Raw genomic sequence first — 16,019 nt, 5'->3', positions numbered from 1 at the left:
GACTGATTAATCCGGCGACTTGACATTGTGTCTGAGAACTGCATCTCTAGTGACTCCCTGTATAAGCTGTAAAAATCGAGAATTTCATGCCATGATTAACACAGAGGAATCGTGATTTCTCTATGTTAATTGTGATTTACAGCATAAATTTCTGAACTTTACTGATAATTAATGATTTCTGGCAAAAGTCTTCTGATAGTTGAAGTTGAATGAAATCCGGCAGTCTTGAAAATAATTTGTAGCAATCTTGTATTGATTGAAGAGTGTTGAGATTGGAGTAAAAATTTCGGTAGATGTTTGAATTATCAGTGAATGATAATGTTGTGTAAATCCAGTACATATCAAATGCATGAAAAGCTAAGGTTCACAGTGTATTTTCTATGAATTTTACTGTTGATTTTTAATAAGTATCATTGCATGTTGTTGTTAAGTGTTAGCTGGAGCAAATTTGAGTTTTGCTGAGTTTTAATTGTTGAGTATTAGTTCATTAACTTATAGATTTCAGTTTAATCTACAAATAGTTGGTTGTCAGTTCATCAATTAGTTAGTAGTTAGTAATCATCTTTAATTTGAAGTGTCATTTAGATTTTATAAAGTTTTTAGTATAGTTTTATTCTTTTATTTTGTACTGCTTGTGCTTCTTTTGATTTGTGCAGGATAGCACAGGAGTGGAGCTGAAGCAATTACGTGACACGAGGAAGCACACGAGTAGAAGATTTTTTGCTTTTATTTTTAGAATTAGGAATTTGATTGGGTTTGTAAATATTGCACTTTACGCCCTCTGCGAAGGGTATTCATTTGTTGTAATAGTTAGTTGTTTCTACATTTCTTGAACATTTTACAATTTAATAATACAGCAATAAAGATTAGTTTAGATTTGTGTGTTTGAATACAAAATATTCCCGTTCCCTGAGTTCGACCCGGTCTCATCCACTAGTAAGAACCGGTTTTTATTATTTGATGTCTGGTTTTCACATGTTTTACATATAAAAATCTTTTCAAAATTACAACGATTTAAAAGAAGACATCAAATTTTTGGCGCCGTTGCCGGGGATCGGCGTAATATTAATATTCACTTTATTGCCTAGTGTTTGTTTGCATTTAGGTTTAGAACCACGTATGTGCATATCGTAGAGACGAGCTTACTTTTCTGCACAGCCCTCCTACTAGGATTCCCTTAGAGGTGACTGTGTATGATTGGTACCGTATACATAGATTTTTATTTCTTTTGCATAATCCCTGCTGTGTGCAACTGCGTGGTGTTTGTTTAGTTTTCGTTGTTTTAGTTTACTCGTTGTGTGGTTTGACCGCTAGCGCATTAGTTAGGTAGAAAACCCAAAATTAGGACGGGTGCTACACCGGTCTACTTCAAGGTGTATGCACAGGCAACGATCACTCGACCCGAGCTAATTGAGTCTCGAGTTTCTTGTTAGGAGAACTCCTCATCTTATCACCATGGCCGAAAATCGGTCGTTGTTCCGTACCCTTAAGGAGTACTTAGTGCCCACCATATACACTCCCACCTCCTGCATCACGAGACCTGATGTAGGAGCCAATCAATTTGAAATAAAGGCCAATATCATTCAAATGCTACCATCCTTTCATGGCCTTAGCAACGAAGACCCATATAGTCATATTGATGATTTTTTTGGAGATCTGCTCGACAGTGCGGATCAACAACTTTGGAGATGACGCATTGAGGTTGACGTTGTTTCCGTTCTCTCTCAAAGATAAAGCTAAACATTGGCTAAAGGCTCTCGATACGGTTCAGATTACCGCTTGGGAAGGAATGCAGCGCGAGTTCCTTAAAAAGTACTTCCCAATTGGTAAGACGAATCAGTTTCGTAAAACCATAATTAGTTTCTCGCAGATTGAGGGAGAACAATTCTACGAGACTTGGGAAAGGATGAAAGATCTTCTCCGCAAGTGTCCCCACCACCAGGTGCCTCATTGGCAACTGGTGCAGTATTTTTACGATGGCCTGACCGAGAAGGACAGGCAAATAGTGGATTCGTCATGTGGGGGCACTTTTATGCTAAAAAGTGAGGATGAAGCGTGGTCGCTTTTTGAGACATTGAGCGAAAATTCTATGCACCATGCGACAACTTCACGGTTTGATAGGGTTGCACCTGCACAGGATAGTACTAAGAAGACAGGTATTTTTGAAATAGGGATAAACCTTGAGTTGAGCAACAAGGTAGACCAACTGTCCCAGAAATTAGATCAGTTTTTGTTGGGTCCCTCTCCTGCCATGCAGGTGTGCGCGTTGTGTGCGAGTCCTGCACACCATATTTTTCAGTGCCCAGTCGCGCCACAATACCCTGAGTTTGTCCAAGAGCAAGCTCAGATGGCTCAAAACTTCGCTAGGCCCGCACCCAATCCATTTTCTAACACTTATAACCCAGGTTGGAGAAACCATCCCAATTTTTCATGGCACAGCTCACAGATCCAACCCCCTAAACCTTCCCAGAGTCAACCCAACCAAGACGGTTATGCGCCTGGATTTCAGAGATCCAGTTATCCCCTAGCCCAACCTGTTTATACTCACCCCCAGTCTCATGAGCCTTCACATAGTCAGTCCTTCGAGGACAAGATGCTACAAGCATTTTCTGATATTAAAGCGAATTTGAGCTCGCATAATCAGTCTATTGCAAAATTAGAGACTCAAATGGGGCAGCTCGCCGAGGCGCTTAGCAGGCGAAGTGAGGGGACACTGCCTAGCCAGCCTATTGTCAACCCTAAGGGAAAGGAACCGATGCGTAGCTTGTATATGACCGATGCACATAAAGAGCAAGCTCAAGTAGTAACCCTCAGGAGTGGGAAGCAGTACCAAGCGAGGGAGGCTGCAGAAGAAAGAGAGAAGATAAGTGAGAAGCAATTTGTCCCTAAGGTTTTACCTCAGGAAAGAGAGAAGGTTCTTCCATCCGAGCCTTCACCATCCTACATTCCCAAAGCCCCCTTTCCTGAGGCGTTAGAAAGGCTGAGAGCATTAAGTAAGTCCAGAGTGAACATGCAAGAGATGCTTGAGATATTCAAGCACGTTCAGATAAACCTCCCCTTACTAGATGCTATCCAACAAGTCCCTGCATATGCAAAGTTTCTCAAAGAGCTTTGTACGCTGAAAAGGAAGTCGAGGTCCCATCTGCAGAAAAAGATTTATTTGATTGGGCAGGTGAGTGCAGTATTGCAACATCAAACCCCACCTAAGCTCAAAGACCCAGGGACTCCTATCATCTCATGTGTCATAGGAAACATCACTGTTGGGCGTGCATTGCTTGACCTTGGGGCAAGTGTTAACATCTTGCCGGGTTTCTCTTATGACCAATTTGGATTAAAAGAGATGAAACCTACACCTATGACTCTTCAGCTTGCTGATAGATCGATCAAGATCCCAAGAGGGATACTTGAAGACGTTTTAGTCAAGGTGGAGGATTGTTATTTCCCTGTCGACTTCATGATATTAGATATGGAGGGAGTTGATAACCCACAACAGACTCCTATTATTCTCGGTCGCCCCTTCCTAGCTACCGCCAACGCGTGCATTAATTGCCACACTGGTGCGATGGATGTGTCATTTGGAAATAGGAAGATGCGACTAAACATTTTTCGTGCTGCTATGGGGCCTGCTGTTGAGGAGGCTTCTTTCGAGGTTGATGTCATTCAAGACCTTGTAGAAACAGAATATGCTTGGTTATTGAGTGATCCACCGCTTGAGGAGGATAAGGAATCACTAGAAGAGGATCACCTAGAATTACTTGAGAAACAGATAGGTGATTTGAATTGGATCGGGCACTTCGAGCCATTTAGAGGTAGACGGGATGGGAACACAGTGCACAGTGTCATAGATGACACTATTTTTTATATAGAGCCTCATTGAGCGATACTTCATGTCCATTGATCTCATGGACGATGAAGGTTTTTCCAGGGATCCGTCTGGCTGGGGACGTGAAACTTAGCGCTTTATGGGAGACAACCCATATCTTGTATATTATTAGATTTGACTAGAATTTATAGATTTTATTTTTGTTTTTCCTTTTTCATTTTATTCGTGAGTTTTTCATGTTCTTTTTGTTTCATTCATGGTTTTCATGTTTTATCATGTATACATTGCATTCATTATATTCATAGAACGTGAAATTTTAATTCATGTCAGGTTATTCTACTCTTTTCCCTCATTTATTTCCTCTCATGTGCATTCACTTAGTTTCATATAAGCATGGGGGAGTGCCACTGGGACAGTGTCATTCAAGCATGGGGGAGGGTGTAGTTTGCACACCTTGATATTTCTGTTTACGTTCTTGCACATGTTTACACATCTTTCATGAAAAATAGATTTTTAAAGAAAGAGTTTGAACTTATATGAATGTTATTTCAAATCTGATGTTTTTAGAGGATTTTTAAGCCCCACGAAAATTTTTTCTGAAATAGATCTAAAAATTATGGTTGTTTATGCAGATTTTGAAGAAATGATGATAGATACATGTTAGAGTTTATTTTGAATCGCAATTATGAATATGCACAGTTCTATTTTTGAAAAACTAAGCAAATGAACAAAAGTGTAAAAAAAAAAGAGCTCAAGAGAGAAAAAAAGAAGCATGCGTTAGGTTGTTTGGATAATTCCACAATCCTTATTAGATGGAACTTAGATGTAAGTTGAAACTTTTAATTCCATTTCAAAAAGGAGAGTGGAAAACTTCGTGATCCTAAGTAGCTGAGAACATATACAAGTTGAAATGTTTGATTCTCGCGTTGCAAAGGTGAATGAAGGAAGTCACTTTTATGTCTTAGTTGATATCTTTTGGTATGTATTGAAAAAGTATAGAAGATATTGACATTGCACAAGGTATAAAAGCAGACCACACGCAAGCTATAAGAGAAGAATGAATACGCAAAAAGAAAAAGCGTGAAAAATGAAAAATCAAGAAAAGAGCTTAAAAAGAAAGAAAAGTTCAGTGCTTAGAAGTGTGATTGAGAAAACCTGTGCAGAAAACATGAGTGAGGATAAGTAAATAATAACTTGTTTTTATTGGATTTTCTAAGAATAAAACATAAATAATTGTGATATTTAGAAAAGTGAAAGAAATTCTTTTTCTGTGGTGGTATATAAAAAAAACTCTGATTATGTTTTGATTTTTTTTGTAACAGGAAATATTTGTGAAAACAAAGTCTTTAATTACCTACTACTTGTAAGGATGTGTAATATTATCCATACATGACAGAGATGTTTGTGGGTAGCATCACTGCAAACCCTCACGAGACGTTACTCGTCCACTGGGGTAACTCAGGGGTTGAAAGAGCTTGTTGCATGAGCTAAATGCAACCGTGATTCCTACAAAAGTGAGTTAGATGATAGTTTTCATTTCATGCATTTTTCTAGTTTGCTCGAGGACTAGCAAAACATAAGCATGGGGGTATTTGATCATGCATATATTTCAAGGAGAATTAACATTAAAATATGCATGATTTTATGAAAAAACGTTTTTAAAACCCAAGTTTATGCTAGTTTTCATTAAATGAGTTAAAATAATTTCAAAATAGAAAATGTATGAAAAATAGCTTTAGTTGTACATATTTTAATGTTTGATATTAATATAGTAGTTTAGTTTTAGTTTTCAATAAAAAATAAAAATAAAAAAATAAAAAAATAGAGAAAATAGTTTTATATTGTTAATAAAATCATTTTAAGTGTTTGTTTTTTTTAGAAAAGAAGAAAAAATTAGCTAGAATAGTTTTATTTTGAGTTTCTTTATAAATAAATAGTTTTGTTTTTAACTTTTGAAAACTTTATAATAAACCGGTTTATACGGTTTTTGATTTTTAAAACTGAAAAAAATTCTGTTACAAACCGGTTTAACCGGTTTGTGTTTTTTAAAAAAACTGAAAAACAAACAGTAGCAAACTGGTTCAAACCGGTTTGCTTGTTTTTAAAAACCAAAAAAATGAAAAAACAAGGCGTCTCCCATGTACGCTTGAAATCAGTTCCCCTTTCCCCTCTTTCCCTCTCTTCCCTCTCTTCTCACCTTTTCCACCACCGCCGGTGGTTTCTTACCTCATTCTTCCTCTTCTTCCTCTTTCTCTGTTCAATATCCAGCCGGTGGTTGTGGAGGATCTTCAGTCCGACGACTGGCGCACGGTGGAGGCCATTCTTTCCTAACCCCTCTAAGGTACGATAAGGCATTCTTCAGATCTTCTTCTTCTTCTTCTTCTTCAGATCTTTTTCTTCTTCAGATCTTCTTGTTGTTCTTCTTCAGATCTTCTTGTTGTTGTTGCTATGTCTGTAAATCAAAATTAAAAAGAAAAAAAAATCTGAAAAATGAAAAAGAATATATCTGCAAAAGAGTTCCGGTGATCAATAGTGATCTGTCGGGCAATCGGCTGAATCTCTGCCGGAATCCCCTACGTTAGCCAAAGATATACTGATTTTTGAATCAGTTTTAATGTTTTTTCGGTGACTGAATTGTTTTTCAGTTTTACTGATTTTCCGGTGACTGATTGATTTTTATTGATTTTTTTTTCAGTGATCCATTGTTGAAATTCGATTGAATGTTGTGTTTTACTGATTTCCGATGGCTGTTACCGATCTCTGATCGCCATCCTTTGAAATAACTGAATAGTTGATCTCTGTTGCTGTTTGGAATACTGACAAGTGATTGTTTTCCCGGTAAGTTTGATCATCGATCAAGAAAATTCTGGCAAATGTCCAGTTGATTCCCAATTGATTCCAGCCTGCGTGAGTATTGTTTGATCGAATGGAATGAGCCGGTTGAGATGTCTTCAATCGATTGAGATGCAAATCGATGAGTGTTATTCCCAATTTTTGATCAATGTGTTTTTAATGTTTTCCTTGATCGACTGATTAATCTGGCAACTTGACATTGTGTCTAAGAACTGCATCTCTAGTGACTCCCTGTATAAGCTGTAAAAATCGAGAATTTCATGCCATGATTAACACAGAGGAATCGTGATTGCTCTATGTTAATTGTGATTTACAGCATAAATTTCTGAACTTTACTGATAATTAATGATTTCTGGCAAAAGTCTTCTGATAGTTGAAGTTGAGTGAAATCCGGCAGTCTTGAAAATAATTTGTAGCAATCTTGTATTGATTGAAGAGTGTTGAGATTGGAGTAAAAATTTTGTTAGATGTTTGAATTATCAGTGAATGATAATGTTGTGTAAATCCAGTACATATCAAATGCATGAAAAGCTAAGGTTCACAGTGTATTTTCTATTAATTTTACTGTTGATTTTTAATGAGTATCATTGCATGTTGTTATTAAGTGTTAGCTAGAGCAAATTTGAGTTTTGCTGAGTTTTAATTGTTGAGTATTAGTTCATTAACTTGTAGATTTCAGTTTAATCTACCAATAGTTGGTTGTCAGTTCATCAATTAGTTAGTAGTTAGTAATCATCTTTAATTTGAAGTGTCATTTAGATTTTATAAAGTTTTTAGTATAGTTTTATTCTTTTATTTTGTACTGCTCGTGCTTCTTTTGATTTGTGCAGGATAGCACAGGAGTGGAGCTGAAGCCATTACGTGACACGAGGAAGCACAAGAGTAGAAGATTTTTTGCTTTTATTTTTAGAATTAGGAATTTGATTGGGTTTGTAAATATTGCACTTTACGCCCTCTGCGAAGGGTATTCATTTGTTGTAATAGTTAGTTGTTTTTACATTTCTTGAACATTTTACAATTTAATAATACGGCAATAAAGATTAGTTTAGATTTGTGTGTTTGAATACAAAATATTCCCGTTCCCTGAGTTCGACCCGGTCTCATCCACTAGTGAGAACCGGTTTTTATTATTTGATGTCTGGTTTTCACATGTTTTACATATAAAAATCTTTTCAAAATTACAACAATTCAAAAGAAGACATCAACCATCATGGTACTGACAACACGACAATGACTCTAATAGAGTGTTGTGCACCATACCAAGTACAGTGGGTTTGATATACAGGGTCAACCAAACCATGTCTCAAGTTAAGCCAAATGTTTTATGACAAACAGAGGACATCGACTAGGAACTAGTCGCCCAAAGTTTGTCCTAGATTTTCAATGCGCTAGTATGAACCAAGTTAATTAAAAAAAAACTTTTTAATTCGAGAAGCGAACTGGGCTGTAGCAACGCCCAGCCTACCTAACCTCTAGTTTATTTTCTCAGGGTAAGCTATGTTGCGGCAGACCTAGCCGGTCTGGTCTGCTGTGTCTAGCCACTACAAGTTTGTACATACATGCCTATTCTTTATCACATATTTTTTTTTCTGGCCACCACAATCATACATATCGATTTCAGGCTATTATAGTGTTTGGACAAATTTACGGTTACCATCGTGAATCAGGAACACCTATCACGAGTGCAATACTATCACACTGTTATACACATACATGCTTATTTTTTTTTTTTGTGTGTGTATGTGTTGACAATCAACCAATTAGTGAATGGGATGTACCTATATTATTTTTTTTTGTTTGCTTTAACTGATATACGTTAACATGATTGGGGAACATGCATACTTAGTTCTGGTGGGACAATTTATCACAACATGAAGACGCATAACGATGGGTTATTTACATACAACAGATTGCATACATCACCCAAAAAATATAAAAAACATAAATGACTGATCTGCCACATGAATCAAAACATGAGAAAACTCTATATCTACGTGTTCCTTTCTTTGACAGATTCACAACATGAGAGATATAATATGCATGGTACCACACATGTTTATAGTCTTTATCATTTTTAATGTATCATAAAACGTGAATGGTAAAATCATTATCCTTTTTAATCAAGACATGACACATTTGTGTAATTTTTTCTTTGGATTCTTTAGACTTGCATATTTAATAACCAATCAACAATATGAAGCCTATGTATCTTAAAATAATCAAAGTATGATATCAAATAGATCAAGCTTATGACACATATATGTTGATCAAGCTTTATTATATATATATATATATATATATATTGTACATATCAAAAACTAATCACATAAGTACATGATAGTCACTAAATGATTCAATAATATAGATTTTTTTCTTTTTTTGTGTACAGATTTAACATATATCACATGAAAAAGCTTATGGTTTGAACAACCGTGATTCGCTTGGTACCACACATGTCGGTAGTCTCACGGTACATGCATTTGCATGGTCAATTGCATATATGTGCCAACAACACTCTGCCCATACATAGAGAAATTGTGCCCTTACCTTGTTGAAGATGTGAATCCGAAGATGAATGGTTTGTTCCCTGGTGGACGTTCGGTCTTTCCGCACTAACGCCTCACCGGAAGTAATGGAGGTGGAGAAAAATGTGAAGGAGAAGGCTGCAACTCGGTTGACAAGGGAACATTGGGAGAGAAAGGAAAAGAGCCTTTTTGAGACTCATTTTTTTTTCTTCCTTACAAAAAAAAACATCCAGCCTCCCCAATTGAATTCCATGAGCCCTATTCAATGCTCTTGGTTGAGCTTCCCATTTGGGAAAAACACCCAGCCCATCTTACCTTGAAAATGTGTTTTCCTATTAAAGCTACTTTAATGAGGAGTTACTTAAAAAATCGTTGGTTATATTAAAGTATTTTTGCAAAAAGCATCCCTGGCTCACAGAGGATTCGAACTGGGGTCCGTTTTTGTAAGGGGTAATGATCCCCACCAGTGTGCCATACACAATTTCGTTGCATATCTTTGCAACGAAATTTTATTTAACAACTTATAGACGTCTGGTGGATTTTTCCAAAAACGATGTCTTAGGTATTTATTTCTTTTTGTCTTAGTAACCAACCTCCTTAATTGAGGTCTTAAAACTCCCCACCCAAATTTCGAAATTTGGGTGGCTCATTATTTTCTTTGTTTTGAGACCTCTCCCATTAAGGCCTTCTTAATGGAGGAGTTAGTACACCATTTGAATTTTTTTATAAAAACTGTCTTTAATAAAAAGATAATGGTGCTCAGGAGGATTTGAACCAGGGTTCTCTTCCCTAAGGAGTAATGAGCCCCACCAATGCACCATACTCAATTTCATTGCATATCTTTGCAACAAAATTTTACTTAACCTGTATTAACGTTTTGACATGTTTGGTCAAAATAATGTTTTTTTGGCAAAACCATTTGGCGCACAGGGGGTTCGAGCTAGAGTTCTCCTTCCACTGAGGTAACCAATCTCACCAGTATGCCAACTCTCACTTGGTTGCTCTTCTTTGCAACAAAAACTACCTTATTGCCGAGCGAGGTCCGAACTTGCCTAAGTAAGATGTACGAAGTGGCAAGAGTACTATTTATGAAGAATCAATTCCCGAGAATCATAAGTCAAATTCATAAAATCTAAGACTAGTAAATCCCTGAATTTGGGACCCAAACGAGGAAAAAACCTCGTTATTTCATGTGAATTACTAAAAAGCATATATCAATCAAATATGTTCATAACGGGGGCGATATTCGCAGAAGATGAAACTTTAGAAAAGTGCTTTGCAAATTTAGTTGAAATTGAAAATCTGAAACTGAATTTTAAGTGGGTTCTGACTCCATCCAAGATCCGAATTCATATATTTTATTTGAATCCAATTACTGGATCCGTTTGATCCATTTGGATCGACTCTACATCCCTTTATCGTATCCATTTCCAGGAATTATAATATTTATTTATTTTGTTCATTGTCAAAATTTTGCAGGGTTTACACATATAGGACCTCACACTACAAGAAAAATGTGGATTAGCGACGAACGCTATCCGTCACTACACAGTTTAGAAACGGATAGCATCCATCGCATATTTCTCATCGCTAATTAGCAACAAAAGTGATTTGTCCCTACTTTCATCGCCAATTTGCGATGAACATGATCCGTCGCTAAATAAGCACGGATTCAGTTTTGCGATGGAATATAATCCATCGCAAAACATCAAAAATTCATCGCTGAATATTAGTGACGGATATTATCCGTCGCTAATCTGTCGTAAAATTTAAAAAAGAGCCCCGAGGCGTGCGCCTCATATGCCTCGAGGCGAGGCGTACATGCCTTGAATTTTGTAGTTAAATGAGGGTTAAAGTCCTTATTTGACCAAAAGTTAGGTTTTTTTTATGCAGTTTTAACTAAGCTGCTAGGAGAAAATTGGGTCTGCTCCATAAGACACCGGGCCTCAAACATAAGCCAAAAAAAAAAAAAATCCGGGGGGCGCTGCCCCCCACAACATTTTTTGGCGGAGCCCCCGGACCCCTCTTACTGCAGGGGCAAAAACTCTGAATCAAGCTCCATAACTCATTAGTTGGACCTATGTTAAAATGAGTGGGTCCTCATAAGGGATTCCAGCTCGGCTCGGATCCTAAGTTGCAACAAGTATGAGACCTCTATTTGTCTCAAATTTGAGAAGAGATCCAAGCTACAACATTAAAAGAGAAAATGCATACTAAAAAGATTTTTGTCACTTTTTTTCTTTTATTTTCTTAATGATTCTTTTCTAGTAGTGTTTTCTTGGGGTAATCAAATGTAGACAAGGTCCATAGATATCAAAATCAGTAAAGATGGTTCATCATTATATACAATATATTTGTTAAGAGCCTGGCAAATGTGATCTTTCATAACACTTGAAAAATCAACAATGAAAGAAGAGAGAGAGAGAGAGAGAGAGAGAGAGAGAGAGAGAGAGAGAGAGAGAGAGAGAGAGAGAGAGAGAGAGAAACAAAACCTCTCTACAAGACAGGTAACACAAACATTGAATTAATACCAATATAAACTTGATGAATATGATGCTCAAATATCCAAATAGAAATAACAAGTGAAACATTGTGGGGGTGGGAGGAGCATACCTGAAACATTGCCATAACCTGTGGAACACTCATTATGAGCCACTGATTATATGGAGAAAGTAAATACATTAACATAAAGGAAGGATGCTGTATCGTTCCATCTGCAATAGCTTCACCATGGAGCCACTCCTCATATCCAAAACCTATTTCTATAGCCTGCAAATGCATCAGGAAAAGTATTGAACATTTTGACTAGTAAGTGAGAGTACATTAAATTAGGTGGCACTCTAGACCTAATAGAACTAGCAATTGAGAGTTGGATGAAAACCACCAAAAGATCAAAATCTCCAACAACAATCATAGATCTCTAATCCCCCAATAGGAAAAGTATAGAGATCCTAGAGTTGAGTGGTGGTGTAAACACAATTCTAAGAAAAAAGAGGTGCCTGTCACAGGAAGATGAAGATGGCCTGTAAGGGAAGGCACATAAACTACCTACCTTATGCAAAAGCAATTGCATCTCATTCATCCATTTTGTTGTTTCATTATATTCAACTATCTTGTTATGCTGAGTAAACAAATTTTAATCTGCCTGCACTCACATAGAAATAATTTGCTTATCTCTACCAGCAAGGAAAACTTTATATAATGCACGTTAATTCTTGACCCTACAAAAGACGAGTCTAGTTAAATTTGATTCTTGCATAAAATAGTACTATGGCTTAATGTGCACTCTACAACAAGCACAATAATTATAATTTGCTTCCACATGCATTTATGTTTTTTGGCTACTGATTGTGTTTGCTTTTGTTGTTGAAAGACATTTCCATCCTTTGACCCTTTATTCTAATCTTAACGTATGTGGCTGCATTGTATGCTCACATATTTAAGCATTGAGATAGATGTAACTCTTCACTTGTACACTTTCTTCAATTTCAAAGGACCATTACTTTAGAGATACACAAATGCAGTCTGATTTTCTTCTGAGACATCATTTTTACTAGAGAAAAGTTTGGCATTCATCCATAAACAACTTTATTCTTAATAAGTCATGATATAGACATCTCTAAAGGCCTCTTTCCACTCTTGACATCCACAACAACTTCTCTTCATGCACGTAAGGCAGGGTGGTCGTGGACCCCATCTGGGGTTTACCTTGCAGGTGTGGAGGGGACCGAGCCCATTAAGTGACCCAGTTCTTGGCAAGGGTTCCTTGTCATAAAAAAAAAACCACTTCTCTTCACGGCAAAGATCATGGCGCTGACATATGCAGCATTAATAGTAGAGACAAAAAAGAACATTTTGGTTTAGTTTCTACATTTCAACATAGTACTTCAATTTGATTTTGAAGGACACTAAAATCCATAAACTATGCAATGTTTGTTCATCATCCCCTTCCTTCTTCTATTTACCAAGGAAAAGTTCCAAACAACAAAAAAAAAGATAGGATGATCCTAAAACTTTACCTTCACAAAACTATCAAATATCAACAATCACAAAAAACAAAAGCACAGGTGAAATGATTAATGGATGTGCACTACTGCAACATGTACAGAAAACCAGTGAAATTGAAGTATGAGCAAGATTAATGAAACTTAACACATTCTGCCATCAATACATGTAAGAATACAAGAACAATTACAAAGTTCAGTCAAATTGGACATAACTTCATAAATGTGACTAGCAAGGCATAGAAACTTAAATGCCCAAATGTGTGGCCCAGGTTTAATATTGCACGCATGCCACTTTCCTTCTCATCTGCTGACACAACCATAACCTTGTTTTGGCATGAGCGCATGATGGCATATGACAAAACATTTGGATCCCTGTAAAATTTTAATAATTAAGTGTGAGGAACAGGGTATAATAGATAAACCAATTTACATACGCAAAATGATAGATGTTGTTGATTTGCCATTGTGGAACTATGCAAGGAAGAAGAAGAAGAAGAAGAAGAAGATGTGTTAGTTATTCTTTTCTAACTTATCAAGAGTATTCATCATCCAAGATTGTGTTTGAAAATATACTTTATGAGCAAAAAGAGATGTTATAGACACACCTTGACTTGATTTTAGAAAAATAAATGCAAATAGTACCAAGGATAGAGCTTAGAAACACTACCTTGCTAGTAAAGCATGCATATTCTTCTCTTGCCACTCGAAAAAGGGGGCATCTCTAATTAGACCATACTTGATAACTTCACCAATCTCAGATGCGAGCTCTCTATCCGGCAAAGTATTCAATGTGTTTGTATCTATTAACACGCATTGTGGTTGGTAAAAGGCACCAATCAAGTTTTTCCCAAGTGGATGATTTATTCCAGTTTTACCACCAACAGAAGAATCCACCTACACAGAGAAGCTTGAGAATATATTAAGAAAATTTGAAGCTTGAGAATACATTGAGATGAAATTTTGATTTAGCAAATTAGGCATAAGAAGCGGATAGCAAACCTGAGCCATAAGTGTTGTTGGGATCTGAATGAAGTTAACACTACGGAGGAAAGATGCAGCAGCAAAACCACACATATCACCAATCACACCACCCCCAAGTGCAACGAAGGTACAACAGCGATCCAAACGAGACTCAATGGCCTTGTCAAAAATCTTCATCAGAGTTTCCTACACAACAATGAGAAATAAACATTTATCAAGATTCAGCAAATAAAGGACCATCTGTTTAAACTTCAAGATCTATGTCTTAATTTTCATCACCAACCATGTCTTTATACTTCTCACCATCCAGTAGAACTACATATTCAACCAAAATCTTCAAGTTTCAATGAGTTAAAGCATCCACAACTTTGTCAAGGTACAAATGTGCAACTCTGGTATTGGTCACAATAAGAACCCTTTTTCCTTTAACATGCCTGCAAGCAATCAACGCCATTTATTTGCATTTCTTACCACATCTTGCTCAAACTAAACATTGCCCAAGTACAAATATTTTGACATAAATAACATATCCACGGGATTGAAAAACTCAACAAAAGTTCACAAACCAAAATCCTCATTGCTATTATGGTTATACAAAAACTAAGCCAAGAACCAATCATAACAACCACATCCACTAAAGCATACAAATCAATTTAGAAAACCCAACAAAAATCCACATACGTAAGAATTCAGTCTAACGGCTTTAGTAGTTCACTGGTAACACTGCTTTCATATAAGAAATGCATGTTTTGGATAACTTTCGAAGCGTGCAACTCAATTTTTCCAAATTAACGTCATTGCAAGAAACACATTTCTAAGGAAACATGTTCTCTTTCTAAAAGGAGTTGAGAAGCATGTATTATGAAAAAAAAATCTTATTTTTGAGGTAAAACCATATACACTTTTCTACAACTTTTAGCAGTTCGATGGCTATTAACACCATGTTTTTGCTCACAGAACAATCAAATCATAACGATTTCAAACTCGAAAAGAAAAAAAGGAAAAAAAATATGAATTTGTATCTCCATCTACTTCTGAAGAAACGATGTAGATGGGGTAGCTCCGGTTCCTCATATTGACGCCCACGATTGTCTCAAGAGTGGGGCTCGAAACCAGATTCGCAGGCTCAATCATCGGAGCGGCGTTCGCGAAAACCCTCGCTTCTTTGCTGGAATTTTGTCGGATTCTGAGTGAAGGAAGATCGGAGGGCTTGGAAGAAGAGAACCGATGGACGAAGGAAGGCAATTGAAATGAGAGACGACGACGAAGATAAGAGAGAGGGTTCGGTTTGGAGGAAGAAACGAAGCTAGGGTTCACAATCATCACCATGGAGCTAGGGTTCCGGGAGGAGAGGCGGAGATCTTTGGGGTTCTTCTTCTTCTTTTCTCTCTACAACTCCCACCGCACCGTCTTTTCTGTCGGATCGCCATCGACACTCTGAGGAGGCAAACATCCTCCCGAGGCCGCCCTCTTCTCCGTCGGGCCGATTTGGGAGTAATCAAAGAGAGGGGGGGAGAATTTCATGCCCTAGGTGGGCCGTTTAAAATCGAAAAGTAGCGACAAAATTTTTCCGTTGCAAAATCCGTCACTAATTAGCAGCAGAAAAATTTTGTCGCCAAATTCGTCGCTAAGTACGATGGGTTTTGCGATAGATTTTTTCTGTTGCAAAATCCGTCGCTAATTTCAATTTTAGAGACGACTAGTTTTCTCCAGCTAACCCGTCGCTAATTTATGACAAAAATAATCTGTCATAAATTTTTTTCGCTAATTAATGTTTTTCTTGTAGTGTCAAAAGATAAGGAGCCAACCAATTTGAAGCCTCACCACCTG

At 37.0% G+C, this 16,019-nt stretch overlaps 1 protein-coding gene across 1 annotated transcript in view; it reads right to left on the bottom strand.

Moving 5' to 3' along the window:
* LOC149837894 (3-dehydroquinate synthase, chloroplastic-like) overlaps positions 1-15,275 on the bottom strand; it is a 36,972-nt gene extending 21,697 nt beyond the window's left edge. Inside the window, exons 1-7 of the mRNA XM_090008146.1 lie at positions 15,208-15,275; positions 14,473-14,635; positions 14,208-14,375; positions 13,876-14,102; positions 13,436-13,580; positions 11,815-11,970; positions 11,694-11,697 (exon numbers count right to left, since the gene is read on the bottom strand). Of these exons, the coding sequence (XP_089864272.1) occupies positions 11,694-11,697; positions 11,815-11,970; positions 13,436-13,580; positions 13,876-14,102; positions 14,208-14,375; positions 14,473-14,475 (703 nt within the window). The 5' untranslated portion in view covers positions 14,476-14,635; positions 15,208-15,275. The remainder of the gene's footprint in view (positions 1-11,693; positions 11,698-11,814; positions 11,971-13,435; positions 13,581-13,875; positions 14,103-14,207; positions 14,376-14,472; positions 14,636-15,207) is intronic.
* Between the last annotated feature and the right edge of the window lie 744 nt (positions 15,276-16,019).

The sequence above is a fragment of the Nuphar pumila genome, chromosome 5 (assembly GCF_984573655.1).
Source record: "Nuphar pumila chromosome 5, dmNupPumi1.hap1.1, whole genome shotgun sequence".
In the NCBI taxonomy this organism is placed as follows: domain Eukaryota; kingdom Viridiplantae; phylum Streptophyta; class Magnoliopsida; order Nymphaeales; family Nymphaeaceae; genus Nuphar; species Nuphar pumila.
This window is presented reverse-complemented; position numbering and strand designations above follow the sequence as displayed.